General features: G+C 37.5%; 1 protein-coding gene across 2 annotated transcripts; it reads right to left on the bottom strand.

The window, feature by feature from the left end:
• Positions 1 to 751: 751 nt before the first annotated feature.
• slc22a16 (solute carrier family 22 member 16) lies at positions 752 to 21,495 on the bottom strand. Of its 2 annotated transcripts, none has more exons than XM_051725217.1 (9): positions 21,428 to 21,495; positions 19,677 to 20,150; positions 12,854 to 12,971; positions 10,128 to 10,442; positions 9,022 to 9,250; positions 8,764 to 8,891; positions 3,355 to 3,464; positions 3,000 to 3,099; positions 752 to 2,871 (listed from the first exon to the last, which is right to left on the bottom strand). In XM_051725217.1, exons 1-9 carry the CDS (start codon positions 21,475 to 21,477, stop codon positions 2,698 to 2,700), a joined length of 1,698 nt encoding a protein of 565 aa, XP_051581177.1. In that variant the 5' UTR covers positions 21,478 to 21,495; the 3' UTR covers positions 752 to 2,697. The 2 variants fall into 2 exon arrangements, with proteins under 2 accessions (XP_051581177.1, XP_051581178.1); XM_051725218.1 differs by having other exon boundaries at positions 752 to 2,816.
• Between the last annotated feature and the right edge of the window lie 1,629 nt (positions 21,496 to 23,124).

The raw sequence follows: 23,124 nt of genomic DNA, 5'->3' as shown, positions 1-23,124 counted from the left end.
TGGATGCAAGTTATGTACATTTGGTTTGGTGTCCGACAGACTTAGAAGTTTGGGAACCGTTCTCAAGGATGTATTTCGCTAAGTTCAACAGCAGTGGGAGCCTTTACTTCAGGAAAAGTTGGTAGTGTCAGTTGTACTGGTTGTAGGTAAAATAAGGTAACAGCAATTACTATAATTTCAGTAGCTTTTGTTGTGTCTTCTAGATACTGCATAATTCCAACAAAGATTCACCTGCCACATTTGGAACTAAATCTCTAGAACTCTCTCATGTACATAAGCTTGAGGTGGCATAGCTTACATGTGGCCAATGGACATGTTATATTCAATCATTTTATTCATTTTTTGGAAAATATGTTTCAATTACTAGGTTACTTTCCTACTTGGACTTCTCTACATACTCTTGACCTGTCCTTGTGTCTTCCTCTATGCTCCATGTGTAGTTCCAGTGCATTTTTAGGGTATTGTTTGGATCAGTTTGAACTCTGTCCTGCCACTGTGTCTGTGTTTGCATCAGTATTTGTGCATTGCTTGGTATCAAAGCAGGGTCAAAGTGCAGCATCTAGCTGGCCCTCTCCACAAGAGATCAATACTATTTGTGTTTATGGGCCAGCAGTCATAACCCAAACCTCACATACACAAGCAGGCTACAGACTCTAGCTTCAGCATACACCAAAACAACAAGGAATGTCTAGTAGAGGCCATAAAGAAATGAATAACATACAAAAAAGTGCAAATAACTGTGGGGATTTTATTTTTGAACCATTTATTTAGAGCTGGTATTACACAGCTTCTCCTGTGCCTCCTCCCCTCAGTTGCAGCGAATAAGAGACTCCTACCTCATACCCACTAACCCGTAAAATATTTCCCACCTTTTCCATGAGTAGGTTCTCTGTAAATTATTCTCGTCAGCAGAGAACTGAAGGTGAAAGGCACAAAAAGGGCATTTTATACATCCTAAATAAGCCACGTCAGTCTGTGATACGTGTCTCATTAAATTCTATTGAATTTCAGTGTTCTTATTTCCACATAAAATATACACAATACAAATAGTTTTTTTTAATGAAACATTTGATGCAGAAATTCAAAAATCTTTGTATTTTATGTATATATGAATAAATATGAAACACAATATGATAGTATTTCAATATGAGATTCTTTAAAATTGATTGACAAATGCACGACTATGGCAAGATTTCCCTATAGACCAGTTTAAAAAAGCAACTGTTTAATAACAGAACCCTCTTTACAAAGGAGATTCAACAACTTTGGGGGCTTCAGGGTGGTTTCAGCCCCTCTAAACTATCTATCTTAGGTTATTTTGCTCTGAATTCTCCCCTTACTGGCCATTAAAAACTTTAAAGTTAGTTATTTTAAGCATTATTCTTCCTTTTAGTCAGTAGCATATACGAGTGCGACAATGTTCTCTAGAGCAGCGTGGGGAGCTGTCCCTGCACACAGCTATCAGATGCACACTCTACTTCTCTATCGTTTATCTGCCCAGCCTCCGTTCCAGTGAAATCACTAAATAAAGTGCAACCTATCTGTTACTGATATACTGACACCCAGATGCTAAGGGTAAAATCATAGAATTGCCTCTGTCTCTTTGGTCCAAAAACAGACAGGGAATTCAAGAGCTTGTAGAACATGATACATGGAACGAAGCATTGATTATAAAATCTGTCATTCTATGGAGTAAGAAATTATGTATTACTAAAAATACAACTATGTTACAAATAATCAAATCCTGCAATTCAAGACTTCACAAACATATTCTTAGCAGATAATACTATGTTGAACTTCTTTAGACAGTACAATCCTTCAAAGAAAGAGAGATAGAGAGAGCTAGAGAAGAGCAGAAGGGAAGATAAAAATAATAAAAACGTTAAATAACAAGGTAATACAAAAGCACCCAGAATAAACATAAAGCCTTATAAAGTACAGTCACAGCTTACTATGAACAATACTGATAAATCTTGATATAAACCCTGAGATGCAAATGTATATAAAAACAGCTTCATACAAACAAGGTCTTTCAATTAATCATGCAAAGAAACTAATTACACAGTCAACTGATAATGAAATCGAGTTTCCCTTGTCCACTGAAGCGGAGTAAAACTAGGCCTAACGTTTAGCTAGGCCTTGACCACATGTCTGAGAGTTTTAACAGTTGCAGTGTGAAATCATTAACAGTTTCAACATTAATCAATGGAAGTCCATGGGATTTTGGGGATTTTTGGTTGTCCATTACAGGAAAACCGCAAGTCAGATTGGTTAGAAAAGACAGCGATCCGAGTCAGAACAGTCTGAAGGTTTGTGCCGTGTTTGGTGGATGTAGCTTGAAAGCTCCAGGAGGAGTTACTTCTGATCATTTTGGTCCTGGTTTAGAAATTTAGGAAAACCAGAATATTTTTGGACAGCCAAAATATTAAATGCCATGGATCAATATTTACTGAATAATCCATTACTCAGGAGGGGGATCAGAATTACAGTTTTTGCATATGGTTTGGAGCAAAACTACAGGTAAACATTTTTTTTTAGAAAGGCTGCAGTGTCAGCTCTTCTTTATCTTTCTTCAGAAAAAGTATTAACAAAATTGTAAAAATTTATCCGGGGAAGTTTCTGAAATTTGGTGGATTTGACTTGGCACTTAGCAGAGAGGATGTGATCTTTAGTCTCTTCATAAAGTACATCACTGATTCAAGCTTTAATTGTTTGATTCATCTCTACCACATCCACTGCAGCATTCGTCTTGCTGGGCTTGGAGCCCAGAGCCTCAGCCTCTTTCAAAGTGGAGGAGAGGGGCTGTCCAAGAGTCTCTGGAAGAAACATGGTCAGGATCCCGATTATGAAAGCCAGAATTCCCACAATGAGCTACAAAATAAAAGAGTTTTGTTAGAGACTGTTAGTGTAGAAAGAAAGTTAGCACTTTATAGCCTAACAAAGTACTGTACAGTGAACCACAGAACAATATATTTGGTTGTGCTGTTTGGTATATATACCTGAGGCAGGTAGATCCATATGTCAGCGAGGTAAACACAGAAAGGGGCCACCACACTTCCCACCCTGCACATCATACTGCCACTGCCTACTGCCAGAGACCTGCCAGGCCACACAAACATTAAACAAATTGTCCATGACAAATGATCAGTGGATATGCTGTATGTAATGAGCATCCTACATTTAAATGCAAACACAAGCAGCAAAGAAACTATTTGTTGAAATATATTCCTACAAAAAGTATTCAGTGGAAAATGCATAATGTTTGTACATGCCTAGAACTAGTAGCACTGGGTGCTGCTACTGGACGTTTTGTTATTGTATGGACTGCTTTTAGTGCAGAGCAGTGAGACATACCTGATCATAGTGGGATAAAGCTCACAGGTGTACAAGTAAACAAGACCAAATGCAATGGCAATGGCAAATTTCCCTGTCATACTCAGGACTATAGCCAAGGCCTCAATATCCTGAAACAAAGAGAGAGAGAGAGAGAGAGAGAGAGAGAGAGAGAGAGAGAGAGAGACACAGAGTGAGACTATATTTATCAACAACAATGTTTCAGTCATCAGCTGTTGGGAGAGGTTGCCAGTAGCAGGCCTTAGAAGGGCTGCATTAAATTAAGGATCAGACACTAGTCTAAACATCCCCAAGATGTTCTCGAAACGTCCCCTTTGACCCCTGCCTCAGAACCAGGCAGCTGCCATATGTATAAACAGTCACTTAGATGACAGTTCTATTTTTATTTTTGGAGCAATGATGGTCATACTCCACACACAGCCATTTCAGTGTGTCAGGATGGCAGCTACATATTAGTTATGAGGGGTGGTGTGATCCTGATGGAATATCAGCCCAGTAATACATTCTGCAGCACTTCTGAACCTGTGCTTTCACTGGCTTGGTGGTGTCCAAGGATATTTGAAGACTAATTTGAAAAAAAAAAATATGTGCTTCATTTATTTTAAAATATTAAAGTGGCCCCCAAAAGTACTTGAACACTTTTTGGAAACCTCAAAATATATGAATGCCTTTACACTGGAAACGAAATATCAAACCAAGTGGCATTTGCAAACAAATAATGCTATAGTTTTTGTCAGAGCCAAATAAACTTTCTGAGCCATATCCCATATTTACTTTTAACTGGTGTCCAGGCCTTTAAAGGGTCAGTTCACCCAAAAATTTAAATTCTGTCATCATTCACCCACATTCTGTTCCACAACATGGGCAGCGCAAGGGGTGGGCTACCAGGGCTTGAGCCCCGAATTTTTCATCTTGTAGTGAGGTCAGAGTATCAGTGCTTCGGTATCAAGATGATACTACAATATACAGTAAATATATTTTAATATTAAATAATATATATACAGTTGGAGTCAGAAGTTTACATACACCTTAGCCAAATACATTTAAACTCAGTTGTTCACAACTCCTGACATTTAATCGTAGAAAACATTCTCTGTCTTAGGTCAGTTAGGATCACTACTTTATTTTAAGAATGTGAAATGTCAGAATAATAGTAGAGAGAATTATTTATTTCAGATTTTATTTATTTTATCACATTCCCAGTGGGTCAGAAGTTTACATACACTTTGTTAGTATTTGGTAGCATTGCCTTTAAATTGTTTAACTTGGGTCAAACTTTTTGGGTAGCCTTCCACAAGCTTCTCCCAATAAGTTGCTGGAATTTTGGCCCATTCCTGCAGACAGACAGTTTGTAGGCCTCCTTGCTCGCACATTGCTCTCACACTTTTTCAGTTCTGCCCACAAATTTTCGTATTGAGGTCAGGGCTTTGTGATGGCCACTGCAATGCCTTGACTTTGTTGTCCTTAAGCCATTTTGCCACAACCTGGTGGTATGCTTGTGGTCATTGTACATTTGGAAGACCCATTTGCGACCGAGCTTTAACTTCCTGGCTGATGTCTTGAGATGTTGCTTCAATATATCCACATAAATTTCCTTCCGCATGATGTCATCTATTTTGTGAAGTGCACCTGTCCCTCCTGCAGCAAAGCACCCCCACAACATGACGCTGCCACCCCCATGCTTCACGGTTGGGATGGTGTTTTTCGGCAAGCCTCACCCTTTTTCCTCCAAACATAAAGATGGTCATTATGGCCAAACAGTTACATTTTTGTTTCATTAGACCAGAGGACATTTCTCCAAAAAGTAAGATCTTTGTCCCCATGTGCACCTGCAAACTGTAGTCTGGCTTTTTTATGGTGGTTTTGGAGCAGTGGATTCTTCCTTGCTGAGCAACCTTTCAGGTTATGTCAATATAGGACTCATTTTACTGTGGATATAGATACTTGTCTACCTGTTTCCTCCAGCATCTTCACAAGGTCCTTTGCTGTTGCTCTGGGATTGATTTGCACATTTCGCACCAAACTACGTTCATCTCTATGTTCGTCTCCTTCCTGCGCGGTATGATGGCTGAGTGGTCCCATGGTGTTTATGCTTGCATACTATTGTTTGTACAGATGAACGTGGTACCTTCAAGTATTTGGAAATTGCTCCCAAGGATGAACCAGACTTGTGAAGGTCCAAAAAATTTTTTCTGAGGTCTTTTGATTTCTTTTTTATTTTTCTCATGATGTCAAGCAAAGAGGCACTGAGTTTAATGGTAGGCCTCAAAATACATCCACAGGTACACCTCCAATTCAGTACACTTCCTATCAGAGGCTAATTGTCTAAAGGCTTGACATAATTTTCTGGAATTTTCCAAGCTGCTTAAAGGCACAGTTAACTGGAATGTGATATAGTCAATTAAAAGTGAAACAATCTGTCTGTAAACAATAGTTGGAAAAACTACTTGTGTCATGCACAAAGCATTTGTCATAAACGACTTGCCAAAACTATAGTTTGCTAATATTAAATCTGTGGAGTGGTTAAAAAATTAATTTGAATGACTTCAACCGAACTGTATATAAACTACTGACTTCAAGTGTGTGTGTGTGTGTGTGTGTGTGTGTGTGTGTGTGTGTGTGTGTGTGTGTGTATATATATATATATATATATATATATATATATATATATATATATATATATATATATATATTATTATTATTATTATTATTATTATTATTATTAAGAAAACCGGTCTTTATACAGTATTGATAATACCAAATACAGACTCAGTTCAGTTCTTGTTGGAGGCAGATTCCCAGCACTACTCACAATTGCGGCTGTGTGTCAAAATGCCTGTATTGGTGAGATATTGGAAACTGTGTTGAGTTGGTCCATCCAGATGCAGTAAGTAACAAATATTTAGATATAACCCTAAAAACAAAGTGTAATTTATACATTTGTTCTCGAAGAATTTGCAAACTTTAAATCACGAGCCAGAACATTTGCATTTCTTGCAAAACTCTTTTATTAAGACAAGATGCCATGAACCTGCCATGATATTTGCAAAGACATTCATGAATTTTTAAGAGTATTTTAAGTGTTCAAATACTTTTTAGAATAAATCTTGACATCAGCAGTCTCCTTGGCGATCATGATTCAAGCTCGATTACACTTCTTAGCGCCATCTAGCGGTCTGCGCATGTGTCAAGCACTAGGAAATGCAATCAAGCTTGAAATCATTATCATGCCTAGAGACTGCTGATGTCAAGATTTATAGTGTAAAAGGAGTTACATTTTGGTTGCTGACTGGATCGCTTCAGAAGACATGGATTAAACCACTTTTAGAACTAGAGTTTTATAGATTACTTTTATGCTGCCTTTATTTGCTTTTTGTAACATCAAAGTTTTGGTCACCATTTTGCATTGTATGGACCTACAGAGCTGAGATATTCTTTTTTCAAAAATCTTTGTTTGTGTTCTGGGATGGCATGAGGGTAAGTAAATGATGAGAGAATTTTCATTTTTGGGTGAACTACTCCTGGTAATCAGCATTTTGTTGTATATGTAAACACAGCCTTTGAGTCTAAATCAAATATGTGTGACTGTGGTATTTCATGAAATCTAGAAAGTTTCACATTTTTAATATCTCATCCAACAGTCATTTGGCACTTATTTAAAAAAAACTAAAATTTGGCACTGACCACTAGGGAAAGATGATACTTAACACCAACTACAGCACAGGGAGAGCTGTTCAGATGAGTATGTGGTTAAAGGAATATTCCAGGTTCAGTACAGGTTTAGCTCAATCTACAGCATTTGTGGCACAATGTTGATTACCACAAAAAAATTATTTCGACTTGTCTGTCGTTTTCTTTATAAAAAAGCAAAAATGTATGTTATAGGGAGGCACTTCCAATGGAAGTGAATGGGAAACATTTTTGGAGGGTTTAAAGGCAGAAATGTAAAGATTATGATTTTATAAAAGCACTTGCATTAATTCTTCTGTTGATATAACTTTACACTGAAAAGGTTAGTCAACAATTTGATCACACTAAACTCATGTTAACATACATATTGATTTTTGTTTTTTTTAAAGAAAAGTCTAAATTAATTTTTGTGGTAATCAACATTATGTCATAAATGCTGTTGATTGAGCTTAACTGTATTGAACCTGGAATATTTGTGTAAGTGTTATGGTCATTAAAAACACTGCTGTGCTTGACTGGACACATCATCAGGGAGTATCCAAAGGTCTAATGTCACCACAATAACAGAAAGAGGAGGACATAAATCTGCATCAAAGCGTTCTATAACTTACTGCTTGGTATTAATTATTAAACTGAAGTGACACAAGTTGGACAGTCATTAGACATGCACTGTTAGTGTTTGGGCTTGTTATGACTTGGACCACTGTGGATGCCCTGGTCAATCCAAAAAAATAAATTATTAAATAACATTTTCCCCCAATAATGTATCTTAAAAGGATAGTTTACCCATCAATGAAAATTCTGTCATCATTTACTCAACCTCATATTGTGCCAAACCTGTATGACTTTCTTTCATCCTTTGAATACATGAGACATTTTAAAAAATGTTGAGATCCTGCTTTTTTTTCATACAGTAAAAATGGTGACTGAGGTTGTGAAATCTTACATTCTGCCTAACATCTAATTCTGTGTTCCACAAGAAAGTAATACAGGTTTGGAATGACATGAGGAACAGTAAATAATGACAACATTTATTAACTACAAATTCACCTGAAATATTCCTTTAAGAAACTCAGTCTTCAGGAGCTCAACTCTATGCCACTTGATGTGTTGATGTGTTAAGAGACTAGACATGCAAAAAGATTTTAATTCAAGACATGTAACCAGGTACGCTAAAATGAACTGACACTTGTCAACTGATTTATCAGAGGACCTTCACTGGTTATATCCACTCATCATGTATATACATGATTCGTTTGTTACAAATGCATTCTTGCTCAGGTAAAAATAAAAGAGAAGGAAAAGATTAAGAAACGTAGAAAGTATCGTACAAATAGGTTCATTTAAAAAATAATGGGAGACTCCAGTGTAAACAGCTGCCCTAGTTACCTCTCTTGCTGCCAGAGTTAATCATTCATTCCAATAATCACTCAATTTCCCTCAAAGGTACTTATGATGCAGCTCCTGAGTCATGTTGAGTCTAGAGTTGTCAGGGCTCCTTAAAATCACAAGTTACAGACAGCTGTTGAGTTGATTTGGCCAGAAAAATACTTAACACAGAAACTTATTTCAATGACTCCACCATTATTTCTTTTACCAAATTGACTGTTTCCCTATATTTAAGGGGGTGATAATTTAGTGTGTTCTACCCACATGCATTTGCAATTTTGCTGTACAAAACCATGTAACACAGGGATGCATAAACACATGATCTCATACCTGGGGCACCATAATAATGAGCATGCAGGCTACTCCACTGAGCAGCAGAGCTGGGGCACATGTCTTCTTCCTTCCCACCCGATCCATAGCAAAGCAGCCAATCAAGTATGACGGAACCTCAACAGCACCTGGCAACAGTCAAATGAAGGACACTGCTAGTCTCAGTGCTGTAAAAATCAGTTCTACTGAAAGACTTCTGCATGTAGCTCTGTCTAAAAGCTTATATCTCTTATACTTTTTGTAATATTAAAATATTACCAGCAAGGAAGAGGTTGAGATACTGGTTTCCCCCCAAGTTGACAGACCCAAGGCTGAAGACATAGTATCCCAAGCTTCCGATGAACCAAATAGCCCAGCAGGTGGCGCTACGACCGGCCATTTTCAAGCTTCCAAACATGTCCAGGATGCTTAGCTTCTTCTCGGCTTCCACTGCTTTCCCTTCTGCCATCAACAGTGCTTCATCACTTTCTTCCATTAGCTCTGAAACCTACAATACAGTCAGTTTATGATGTAACATTCAGTTAATACAGAAAGGAGAATAGGAGCCGTTGGGCAAGGTGAAACTACAGGTAATTTACATTTACTGTATTGTATTAACAAGCCCAGAAACACCAACACCAATTTTCCCATTTCCATTACTTTCCACAACCCTTTTAATCTTTCAATTAAGCAAAGCTGGATCTGATCTCGCAGGACTCTGTACTGATCCATGTCTTGGTCTACTACAGATGTCATTTAAGTTTTTAAAGTTTAAGTGAAAATGATGTGAAATGTGTTTGTGTGATAATGTGGTATAATACTGTACAACACCAATCCAGTACGAATTTAGTGTTTAAAGACCCTATTTACACTTGTTATAAAGATCTGACTCAAGTGATCCAATCACAAGTGGAAAGCGCTAAATACAGGTGTAGATGGAGTCCCAAATGTTTTGTGATCGGATCACTCAAATCACATTTGGCGGTAGTCAGAAATGCAATTGACCACATGGCATTTGTGGTGTAAACGCTAATCCGTCTTCATGCATCCTGGACAACATTAAAGGGCTGCATACTCGCTGGTAAATCAACCATGGTGTTAAAACAAGTTTTTAAACTTAGCTGGTTAAGCATGGCTTCGATAGAAAATAACTGTCTTATCTTTAAATATCTACCCATTTTATTTTTATTTTTGTATTTTTTGGTCGCACTTTTTTTTTTGTTTTTTTTTTTGTTCTTAGGGTTAGGTTAGGGTAAGGTAATGTAGTGAGTGATGTATGCAGTCACAAAATTAGAGATTACAGACATCAAAAATGTTACCAGAAATGACACCAGAGAGAATTCAAGCCAGGAACAGAATTCCACAATTTGTCATGTTGAGTGTACCTTAAGCGTGGGTGGCAGACCATTGAAGTGGGCGATAGTGTCCAGCAGCTCCTGGGCCTCCTTGTACCGACCTTTAGCCATGAGGTAGAAGGGAGTTTCTGGAAACTTCCAGCAGTAGAGCAGGAATGGAGAGGTACTTAGTGTGAGGATGATCTGGTAGATCCACCAGACGCGAACAAGGTACCCCACTAGAGCCACTACCATGATGCCCACAGCAAAGGCTGCATGCACATGCATAGAGGTCCATGTCCGCACTTTAATTCCTGTAAACTCTGTCACATACACAAAGACTACGACCAGATACCCACTTGACACCTGCCAACACACAGAGAAAGGGTCAGAAAGAATTTCAATTATAAATTAACCATTATCAAAGTAAAATGAAAAAGTAGAGGAGAGATTGAGATAGAAACATTGGAGAGAAAGATTAATGGTTTTGCTTGCCTGTGGTATGTATGAATCATGATAACTGTTTGACTTGGGGTGGTATGAATATACTCTTGAATATATGCTACATGAGGCTAGATTTGTTTTCTTTTTCCTTCTGCTGTACCCAATAATTATTTTTATTTTCTTCTGGGATGAAAATTTCTCAGTTGGCCTATCAAACCTAAATCCTTCAACATTTTACCCCCTTATCAGTGATTACAAATCAGTAATCTGATACCTTTATCAGAAATCAGGAAATGGTTTTAAGCAATCCTGAAGTGCAGTGAAATAAAATGAATGCTCTTAGCAATTGAATTGATTTGTGGTTATAAGTGTTATAATCCTTTGTTGTATTTAAAGGTGTATTCAGCAACTTTTGTCTTTGTGTCATTTAGACTTACAATGACACCTAGCGGTTTGAATGTAGCATTATTTAAATCAATAGTTTTCCATTTCAGATGCCATTTTAGCAATTTAGGATTCACAGTCAGCCATAATTAATTGAATTAAAGAGTGAAAGTGTCAAATGACAGGATGGTTACTGAGATTAAGCGAGTAGTATTCGTCTTGTCATGTGATTCTAAAATGGTAGCCCTCATGTGCGGACCCACTCCATGTAGAATAAAACAGCTTTTATAAGGTTATTGTTATGACTGGAGTCTTCATTTTAATGTGAGTGGTCATGATTGCCTATATGTATTGAAAAATTAAAATTCATGTCTTTAGGAGTTCAACTTTTTTTTAATGAGGAAAAAAATTACTGAACACACCTTTAAAGGGGTCATGAAGTGCTTTTTTTTTATATATATATATATATAATTTTATTATCTTCCCTGAGGTCCAATGATAATGTTATGAAAGTTTTTTTTGTTGTTGTTGTTGTTGTTTTTGCACCAGAACAGTCGCAATGTAGCAATATACGATAATTTTCCACCCTGTTTTTGGCCCTCTTTCTGAAACGCTCGGTTTTGGCCTAAGCGCCTCCTGAAAACTTCAACATAAATGCCCACTGTTCTGATTGGCTAACATCATGCAGCCACTCAGATTCAGCAAACTCAATCGGAAGAACATTATAAAACAAAACTACAGGGTTTACACATAATGCACATCAAACACATTGCATCTGAATATATTAAACGGTTCATCTCAAGCACAACTGTTAACCCTCAGCACCATAAACTATCAAACAGTCATGACATTTGAAATATTCATGAATGAAACGGTTTAGTTACGTTTTAGAATTGTTTTTAACTGCCCCATCCTTCAATAACAGTTCCTTAGCAAAGCTTGAATCGTGTTATGGCAGTTCACAAACAATCGACGCTGACATGAGCTGAAAAAAAATCGAACACATCATAGTCCAAAGAACAGTGAAATTACACATACACATAATGAAGGTGCACTGAGGTGCACATCGCCAGAAACACACCGAAACGGTCAAAAACGTCCAACGTCAAAGACATCCTATGTTTACATACACCAACAATTAAAAATAGCGCAGATGGGCAAAATAACAAGTCCATTACGTGTTTGTGCTCAAAGCAACACAGGCAGCAGCTGAATGAAAGAGAATTGCTTCTCTCTTTCAGAGTTGTAACTTGACATTGTGTCTTTTAAAAGCGGTGATATACATGGCAGTGGTCAAAGAGTCTGTAGTTTATGTTCATAGACAAAAATAATCCAAAATAGTCCAGATGGGTCACTTTAGGTGTTATGTTAGGAAGGCCTGCTCATTTGACTTGAACTACGCGGCAGCAGGCGGGGCCAGGGGTGCGATGACGCATGTTGTGGGATCTGTAAATACAAATGAGCAATATTTTGTGACGTCACGAACAGACAGATTTAAAAATGAAATGTTTCAGCAGGGTGTTAACTATAAATGCTCTTTTTAGACTGGGGAGGAAGTTTTGAGTTCTGAAATGTACATTTGTTCACAATGTACAAAATGTGTTTGTTTTTATAGTACAGTTACCTCATATATGTCTAAATATCAAGGAAAATTTGATGATCCATTTCATGACCCCTTTAATTTAATAGTAAACACATCACATTTTAGGTCAAATAGCTGTTTTAGACTAAAAGCTATAGGAGGAAGTGACTGAGCATATACTGTAAAAGTGGGATGAGAGAAAGAAAGAAAGAATGAGAGATGCTGAATCAAGTAGCTTTAAATAACCAGGATAAAAACCAGCGCTCACAATGTAACTAAGAAACAGCAAAAAAATGTACAAGATCACAAAAGTCATACAATGTATTGGGTGTTTGCATTCATGTATGCATGAAAATATTCTACTCACCGTGGCAAGCAGGAAACGCATCACCACAAAAAGATAGTAGTTTCCTGTAAATGCAACAGTGATGCCAAATGTAAACTGGCATAAGCTGGTAGCCATCAAAATAGGCCTTCTGCCAATTCTGGAAAAGGAAAGAGTAAATAATATATATATATATATTCAACATGATTTGCATTCATAGGACTTTTCCTTTCAATTATTCATCTATTTGTAAGTATATTTTGCTTGATTTTAACTGCAGAGTCTGTGTTGACTGTGGTTTGTGGTTGGTAAATACATTGAGAAATTATGGGAAGGCATTTCACTTGTAAATTTCATCTGGCAGTCATTGCAGCAAATTGTTGGAGTGTCAGGATGACTACCATCCCCTTGTAGTAGTATCTCTTTACACTTAAACAGGAGTTTCTACAACTTAGAATGAGAATGAGCTTTATTGCCAAGTATGCTTACACATACAAGGAATTTGTCTTGGCTTCCAGTGCACAAACAATACAACAACAAGACAGAGATAATAAAAAAAAACAGAATAAAAATAATAAGCGAAATGAAAACATAAGTATATATAGAAATACACAATAAGACAAAAAAATATATACATACATACAGTTGTGCTCAAAAGTTTGCATACCCTGGCAGAAATTGTGAAATTTTGGCATTTATTTTGAAAATATGACTGATCATGCAAAAAAACTGTCTTTTATTTAAGGATAGTGATCATATGAAGCCATTTATTATCACATAGTTGTTTGGCTCCTTTTTAAATCATAATGATAACAGAAATCACCCAAATGGCCCTGATCAAAAGTTAACATACCCTTGTTACATGTTTGGCCTTGTTACAGACACACAAGGTGACACACAGTGGTTTAAATGGCAATTAAAGGTTAATTTTCCACACCTGTAGCTTTTTAAATTGCAATTAGTGTCTGTGTATAAATAGTCAATGAGTTTGTTAGCTCTCATGTGGATGCACTGAGCAGGCTAGATACTGAGCCATGGGGAGCAGAAAAGAACTGTCAAAAGACCTGCGTAACAAGGTAATGGAAATTTATAACGATGAAAAAGGATATAAAAAGATATCCAAAGCCTTGAAAATGCCAGTCAATACTGTTCAATCACTTATTAAGAAGTGGAAAATTCTGGGATCTCTTGATACCAAGCCAAGGTCAGATAGACCAAGTAAGATTTCAGCCACAACTGCCAGAAGAATTGTTCAGGATACAAAGAAAAACCCAAAGGTAACCTCAGGAGAAATACAGGCTGCTCTGGAAAAAGATGGTGTGGTTGTTTCAAGGAGCACAATACAACGATACTTGAACAAAAATGAGCTGCATGGTCGAGTTGCCAGAACGAAGCCTTTACTGCGTCAATGCCACAAAAAAGCCCGGTTACAATATGCCCGTCAACACCTTGACACACCTCACAGATTCTAACACACTGTAATTTGGAGTGACGAGACCAAAATAGAGCTTTATGATCACAAAAATAAGAGCTATGTTTGGAGAGGGGTCAACAAGGCCTATAGTGAAAAGAATACCATCCCCACTGTGAAGCATGGTGGTGGCTCACTGATGTTTTGGGGTGTGTGAGCTCTAAAGGCACGGGGAATCTTGGGAAAATTGATGGCAAGATGAATGCAGCATGTTATCAGAAAATACTGGCAGACAATTTGCATTCTTCTGCACGAAAGCTGCACATGGGACACACTTGGACTTTCCAGCACGACAATGACCCTAAGCACAAGGCCAAGTTGACCCTCCAGTGGTTACAGCAGAAAAAGGTGAAGGTTCTGGAGTGGCCATCACAGTCTCCTGACCATCATCGGGCCACTCTGGGGAGATCTCAAACGTGCGGTTCATGCAAGACGAACAAAGATTTTGCATGACCTGGAGGCATATTGCCAAGACAAATGGGCAGCTATACCACCTGCAAGAATTTGGGGCCTCATAGACAACTATTACAAAAGACTACACACTGTCATTGATGCTAAAGGGGGCAATACACAGTATTAAGAACTAAGGGTATGCAGACTTTTGAACAGGGGTCATTTCATTTTTTTCTTTGTTGCAATGTTTTGTTTTATGATTGTGCCTTCCTGTTATAACCTACAGTTGAATATAAATCCCATAAGAAATAAAAGAAATGTGTTTTGCCTGCTCACTCATGTTTTCTTTAAAAATGGTACATATATTACCAATTCTCCAAGGGTATGCAAACTTTTGAGCACAACTGTATATATATATATATATATATATATATATATATATATATATATATATATATATATATATGTATGTATGTACAAATACAAATCTGTTATATACAGATAGTGCAAGGGAATCACTCTGGATGTGTGCAGTTCTTGAAGGGATAATCCGCTCAGCAGTCTGAACTGACCTTTGTAGTCTTCTGATGTCCGATTTCGTAGCTGAACCAAACCAGACAGTTATTGAAGTGCAGAGGACAGGCTCAATGACTGCTGAGTAGAAATGTATCAGCAGCGCCTGTGGCAGGTTGAACTTCCTCAACTGGCGAAGGCAGTACAATTTCTACTAGGCCTTTTTCACAATGGAGTCAATGTGGGTCTCCCACTTCAGGTCCTGTGAAATGGTAATGCCCAGGAATCTGAATGACTCCACTCCTGCCACAGTGCTGTTCAGAATGGTGAGCGGGATCAATGTTGGTGTGTTCCTCCTAAAGTCCATTTTCATCCACACTGTTTTGAGTGTGTTCAGCTCCAGGTTGTTTTGACTGCACCAGACAGCCAGCTGTTCAACCTCCCTTCTGTATGCAGACTCCTCGTCATCCTGGATGAGGTCGATGACAGTAGTGTCATCTGCAAACTTCAGGAGCTTGCAGGTCATTTGTTTACAGGGAGAAGAGTAGTGGGGAGAGCACACATCCCTGGGGGGCACCAGTGCTGATCGTACAGGTGCTGGAAGTGAATTTCCCCAGTCTCATTAACTGCTGCCTATCTGTCAGAAAGCTGGGGATCCACTGACAGATAGAGGTGGGAATAGAGAGTTGGTTTAATTTAGTCTGGAGAATAGCTGGGAGGATGGTGTGGAAAGCTGAACTGAAGTCCACAAAAAGGATCCTTGCATATGTCCCTGGTCTGTCCAGATGTTGCAGGATATGATGCAATCCCATGTTGACTTCATCAACCACAGACCTGTTTGCTTGATAAGCAAATTGAAGGGTATCCAGAAAGGGTCCAGTGATGTCCTTCAGGTGTGCCAACACCAGTTTCTCAAATGACTTCATGACCACAGACGTCAGAGCAATGGGTCTGTAATCATTAAGTCCTGTGATTTTGGGTTTCTTTGGGACAGGGATGATGGTGGAGCATTTGAAGCAGCAGGGAACTTCACACTGCTCCAGTGATCTGTGTGAAGATGGGGGCCAGCTGGTCAGCAAAGAATTTTAGACAAGTGGGTGAAACACCGTCTGGGCCCTGTGCTTTCCTTGTCTTTTTTTCTGGAAGACCCGGCACACATCTTTTTCACAGATCTTAAGTGCAGGTTGAGTAACAGGAGGGGGAGGAGGGTGGTTGCAGGAGGTGTTGATGTTTGTGTGAAGTGAAGGAAAGAGCGGGTGTGGGGTGTGAGACTGGGCTTTTCAAATCTACAGTGAAACACATTCAGGTCGCCAGCCAGTTGTTGATTCCCTATAGTGTTGGGGGATGGTGTCTTGTAGTTAGTAATGTCTATCAGGCCTCTCCACACTGATGCAGGGTCATTAGCTGAAAACATGTTTTTCAGCTTCTCAGAGTAGCTTCTTTTAGCCACTCTAATCTCTTCAGTCTGTGTGTTTCTGGCCTGATTGTACAAGATTTTATTCCTACTTCTGTAAGCATCCTCTTTGGCCTGATGAAGCTGCCTGAGTTTTGCTGTAAACCATGGTTTGTCATTGTTGAACGTTAAATAAGTTCTAGTAGGAATGCACATATCCTCACAGAAACTGAGCTCATCCAGATTGGTGTCTGCAGCTTCAAAAACACTCCAATCAGTGCAGTCAAAGCAGGCTTGTAGCTACAGCTCTGTTTCAATGGTCCAAATTTTTACAGTATTTACTACAGATTTAGCTGATTTAAGCTTCTGCCTGTAAATCAGAAGAAGATTAATATGTCGGAAGAAGATGAAATTTATGTTTCCAAACAGCTGGCTTGAAAAACAGACTAGTAGTATCATTCAGTCAGTTCATGGAAAAAAGACTCACTTTTCACTATTTTATATTTATGGGCAAACAGCTGTTTAAAGATAAACAGATTGTCAGAGTTCAGCCACTTATGTTGGTTGTGTTTTTGTTGTCTTTGTGGCTGAGCTCCAGGGCCGGAGTGGCTTAATCGGGCAGATCGGGAAAATTCTTGGTGGGCTGGTCAACAATTGGGCCAGCAGGTCCGCATAATAAACTTTCATCATGTGTCGCATAACAGTTGCCGTCTGTGTCATCCAGTATTTAAGGGATCAGAATTATTATATAGAATATTATTTTGGCTGTGAGAGACACATTGGCTGTTGCGCCATCACAGACGCTTCACTTGACAGCGGGGGAAGGATCATGGAATATCCAGCGAGAACAGATACTATTAGTTGAATGGATGAACGTGCTTCAGGAACAAGATCATCACGAGTTTAATAATGACTGTAGTCTCACAATCTCAATCAGTTAATCTCTGAAATCCTCATTCCTAGCATTGCAGAATAAAAAACTAAAAAATTTTTTGTCACAAAATAAAAGAATACTTAAAGTAAATCAATACAGATGCAACAGCACAACACAGTATGAAAATAATGAGATTTTACAAAGCTCTCAAAAGATTAAACTCAACGACACAAACTGCACAGAGTGCCTTCAATATTGTATCATATGCAAAAACTCTCTTAAAGAGACAGTAACCATATTGCCGCTGTCCATAACATTTACATTCCAAGTAAAATAAAAGTAAAAAAATAAAATATTTTTAGACTTTTTTCATTCTTTATTTTAAATGGCATTTTTCTTAAATTACATGTAAAATGTAAGTACAATCACTCAACCTTCATTGTTTCCTGAGCATTTAATTGTTGCATATGTTTTCATTGGATCTGTTGCTATGCTAATTATCTAAAATACAAAGTACTGACAATTTGAATTGTGAGTCTTTACATCTTGAAATATTTATGTACAGTTACAATTCTATAGTGTTATTATTTGCCTAGGTAGACTTTAAAATAAACTTGACATTAAAAGGAAAGTTCACCCAAAAAAATACAATTCTCTCATCATTTACTCACCCTCATGCCATCCCAAATGAGTATGACTTTCTTTTTTCTGTAGAAAACAAATGAAGATTTTTAGAAGAATATCTAAGTTCTGTTGGTCCTTTCAGTGCAAGTGAATGGTGATCGAAACTTTGAAGGTCCAAAAAGCATATAAAGGAAGCATAGAAGTAATCCATTGGTAGACTCCAGTGGTTAAATCCATGTCTTCTGATGTGATATGATAGGTGTGGGTGAGAAACAGATCAATATATATATATATATATATATATATATATATATATATATATATATATATATATATATATTTTACTATAAATTCTCCTCCCTGACCAGTAGGTGGCAGTATGCACAGAGAATATAAATCACCAAAAAGAACTCTTAAGAGAGAAGAGCCCTTAGAAAAGATTTATAGTCAAAAAGAACTTAAATATTGATCTGTTTCTCACTGCTTGTCATTCACTTGCATTCAAAGTATCAACAGAGCCGAGATATTCTTCTAAAATCTTAATTTGTGTTTAGCAGTAGAAAGAAAGTATGATGAGAAAATTGTAATTTTTGGGTGAACTATCCCTTTAACATTCACTTATTTTTACAGCTGATGCAATGAAGTCTGATGTCAGAAAGTGAAAATTTAAGTGAATGCCATATGTGGCATAAAGACATGGAGAGCTTAAATAATTTTCAAGTAATTGGGGGGGGGGGGGGGGTGGGGGCTGACTTGGACATAAAAGTACCTGGCTGAATATGAATCCCACTCCGGCCCTGTCACATCCTGTAGAGCTCTCTCAATGCTCTTAATTCCATTATTACAAGATGAAATTTTTCCAGTTGTAAATCAACTTTCAAATCAGATTTTAAGTGCCATCAGTATCACAGGGTTAACTTCTCATCACACTTGGTAATGATGATTTATGCTCACTGCTCTGTCAACAGCTGCTGTGTAACAATGCCTTGGAATTCCATTTCTGGAAATAACAACTCTGTTTAAAGGTGATAAATTCCCTTAATTAGTTACCTAATCATGCTGTGGCGATGCTACTTTAGAAAGCATTTCAAATTTGCTCATGTAAGCTAATATGCTTACTCCCGTTGAACTAAACACATGTACAACACATTTTACCTACAGAGACATATGTCCTTTTAATATGTCTCTGTAGGTAAAATGTTCTAATTACAGAGCACTGGATCAGATTGATAAGAGTCTGGCTGGACAATCTGTTCAATCCGGTATTCTCTCTTATGTCCAAAATAACAGATCAATCATGTTAGTGCTGTCTATCCTGTGTTCTTGCAAGCATATCCCAACCCCATTTTAGAGAAACATTTACTCACTGTGTTGACAAAGGTAACTTAATTGAGCTGTATAAAAGGTTTACTTTCACTACTTAACTGTTCTGTCTGAAAGAATGAATGAAATTCTAAAAGTGCACAAATATTTTAGGTTTAGGGATAGAACAGATTAGCTCAGTGTAAAAACAATATAAGTTAATGGAAAGTCCCCATCATCATAGAAACAAACTTGTGTGAGAGAGATGCAACACAGTAATATGCAGACAATTTACCTATCAGCGATGTCTCCAAATATCAATGCTCCAATCAGAACTCCCAACATAAAAGTTGGCTGTGTGATCTTGGCCAGCCATTCCTTCTCACACACTAGGTCCCAGTCTGTTACGATACTTTGTTGGACCTCACTATGATCATAGACAAAGCCATTACAAGACACCACAGTCTTGTTGCCAAAAAACTCATATTGAAAATTGATGGCATCAAGCCGCAGTGCTTTGAAACAAGGACTAAGTTCCCATTGGTCTCCTCTTGCAGTATGCACAACCACTGGTCTGGCACCTGGTTTGAAGTGAGTCCAGATATCTGCCAACGAAGTTGACGAGTGATTTCCATACAGGACATCTATGATATTTGGAGGGGCGTCACAAAGAAATTTAGGTGTTTCAACTAAAAAAACAGAGGCTAAGTAATGTATTCCACAGGAGATGGCCTGGAAAATAGCAGCAAAGTAGACACATGCCTGAAATCTGGAGAGAAGAAAAAAAATCTTAAAGGTATAGTTCACCCAAAAATGAAAATCATTTACACACTCTCATGTTGTTCCAAACCTAAATTACTTTCTTTCTTCCTTCCTTCCAAAGAACACAAAAGGAGATGTTAGGCAGCCTTACAGCCTCAGTCAACATTAATTTTCATTGTATGGAAAAAAGATGCAATGAAAGTAAATGGTGACTGAAGCTGTCAGTCCCTAACATACTCCCAAACATCTTTTGTGCTCCACGGAATTAAGTTATACAGGTTTAAAATAATGAGGCCAAGTAATTTTTGGGTGACCTATCTCTTTAAAGGAATAGTTAACCCAAATATGAACATTTTCTCATCATTTACTCACCCTCATGCCATCCCAAATGACTTTATTTCTTTCTTTCTTCTAAGATTTTTAGAAGAATATCTCAGCTCTGTATGTCCAAAACTTTGAAGCTCAAAATACATGTTAAGGCAGCATAAAAGTAATCCATACGACTCCAGTGGTTAAATCCATGTCTTCAGAAGTGATTTGATAGGTGTGGGTGAGAAACAGATCAATATTTAAGTCCTTTTTTTCACTATAAATCTCAACTTTCAAACAGGCAAGAGTTCTTCTTTTGTTTTTGGCGATTCTCATTTTTCATGCATATTGTCACCTACTGGGCAGGGAGGATAATTTATAGTAAAAAAGAGATTTAAGTATTGATCTGTTTCTCACCCGCACATATCATATCACTTCTGAAGACATGGAGTAAACTACTATAACAACTTTATGCCTCCTCTATGTGCTTTTTTGAGCTTCAAAGTTTTGGACCCTGATAACTTGCATTGTATAGACCTACAGAGCAGAGATATTCTTCTACAAATCTTTGTTTGTGTTCAGCAGAAGAAAGAAAGTAATACACATCTGGGATGGCATGAGGGTGAGTAAATGATGAGAGAATTTTCATTTTGGGGTGAACTATCCCTTTAAGTACGTTTGTGACAGGAGTCCACACATCATCATTTATTACAAAATAATAAATAAATAATTGTAAAAGGAAGGACAACAGTGCAACCCCGACAACACTGCAACCCCACATATATTGTAAGCTATTAACTGACACACAGGACAGGTGATCCAAAGCTTTCTACAATAACAGCCACTAGGATAGTCGTGCACGTCATATTTATAATATCATACAGTATGATGTATGATTTTAATAATGATGTAATATTTGCCTTAAAGTACTTTGCTATGTTTATTTTAAGAGAAGAACAAGAAAAAACGGATTACCTGTTGAAGTGTCCAAGTTCGTCAAATAGTCGCTCCACACCGGAGGTCATTTTTCAGCGCGTGCCAGATCCGCAATGGTATGAGGGAGCTCTTCGCTGACTCTTGTCAATTTGTACATGTTTGTGTTCATAGATACTAGGAGGGGCGGTTCCACTAGGGAGCTTTCCACTCCAAGGCAAGCAACGATTAAAACCAAAAAGTTCGGGTAACATTTGGTAACGCGACACCTAGAAAAGTGAAGCGCCATCAGTCCACTGAACAGCTGAAATGAGATCATAACCCGTGTCCGTATGAGTAGCGCGTGCTTGCTTTTACTTCCATCGTACGTAACTCTGTCAGGTTATCCAGAACTGAAATAGCCTAGTTAGCAAGGAAGGCTACGTCGTGATGCCCACTGATGCCTTTATTATAGACCATTTAATTAGTTTTATTTAGTTGTGTGTGTGTGTGTGTGTGTGTGACGTTGAGTCATATGTGGGCTAAAATGTTTTATAAATGAACTTTTATATAAAAAAAAGAGTTTGCAGTACAAATTATATCTTTCGTAGAGTCAATAGAAATTGACATTTTAAAGTTAATCAAATTGACTATTACTTTGGCCAACGTGTTAATTCAATCAATGATTGAATCCTCTATAAATTAATCATATATCCATAGTCACTGTGTACATTTCAGCTAAACCATGAAATAGCATGCAAGGCTTGGAATATTAGAAAAGCAAGTTCCAAGCACAATTTAGTAGGCCTACTCAGCCTATTAAAAAACTAAAATAAATAAATCATAGATACAACAAAAGTTAATTGTTTGTATTTTACTTTACATGGTACTATACGATTTATGAGTTATCCAGTTATTGAAAGGAGGTATGACAGAAACTGTTAGCTATGATTATGTTGTGTTTTTAGTGGTTTCCATTAAATATTTTAGGTCTTAACTGCTCTGTTATAAAAGAGAGTATGAGAGTAGCCTCCTTGAACATCAACAGATGCCGTGTTCACACATCATAGCATCAGTTACAAACTGAGGAAGCAAAGCCAAAGTAAATAGAGAAAATTTATGACAAATCTTAACATAATATTGAACTGCTTTATAAAATGATTGCTACAAGAAGGCAAAACTGTATTCCTGCATTCAAAATTAAATAAAACTTTTGCAGTGTGCTGTTACATGTCAATGGATTAGGTTTTTAGTTAAGACCCACTGAACGAGCCATTGTTAACAATATGATTCATATGTAGCAACATAATTTATAATCCCTCTTTCAGCCTGTTTGTATAGTAGTTGTATGGGGCAGTGGTTAAATCCATGTCTTCTGAAGCGATATGCTAGGTGTGTGAAACAGATCAATATTTAATTAATTTTTTACTATAAATTCTCCTCCCTGCCAATTAGGTGGCGATATGCTTGAAGAATGTGAATTGCCAAAAACAAAAGAACAAGAATGTGAAAGTAAAAGTGAAAGTGGAGATTGATAGTAAAAAAGGACTTAAATATTTATCTGTTTTTCACCCACACATCATATAGCTTCTGAAGATATAAGCTGTGTCCAAACAACACACTATACACATGCACTCAGCCATGTGTATGAATTTTCAAAGTGTAGTATCGTCCCAAATGGAACACTTAACATTTTTTTTACATACCGTTTAACAGTTGACGGAAGTGACATTTCAAGTGCACGAGATGTGTTGCCGCTA

The sequence above is a fragment of the Myxocyprinus asiaticus genome, chromosome 19 (assembly GCF_019703515.2).
Source record: "Myxocyprinus asiaticus isolate MX2 ecotype Aquarium Trade chromosome 19, UBuf_Myxa_2, whole genome shotgun sequence".
NCBI classification, from domain to species: domain Eukaryota; kingdom Metazoa; phylum Chordata; class Actinopteri; order Cypriniformes; family Catostomidae; genus Myxocyprinus; species Myxocyprinus asiaticus.
Note: the sequence above shows the minus strand (reverse complement) of the source record. Positions and strands in the feature narration are given on the sequence as shown.

Bases quoted from the DNA above. Each gene is read 5' to 3' on its own strand.
- slc22a16 (XM_051725217.1), bottom strand. From the start codon at position 21,477: ATGACCTCCGGTGTGGAGCGACTATTTGACGAACTTGGACACTTCAAC. The intron at 12,972-19,676 runs GTAAATTGTCTG...TTCCTTTTCCAG, and splicing joins TTTGGAGACATCGCTGATAG to AATTGGCAGAAGGCCTATTT. The intron at 10,443-12,853 runs GTGAGTAGAATA...GTGTGTTGGCAG, and splicing joins TGCGTTTCCTGCTTGCCACG to GTGTCAAGTGGGTATCTGGT.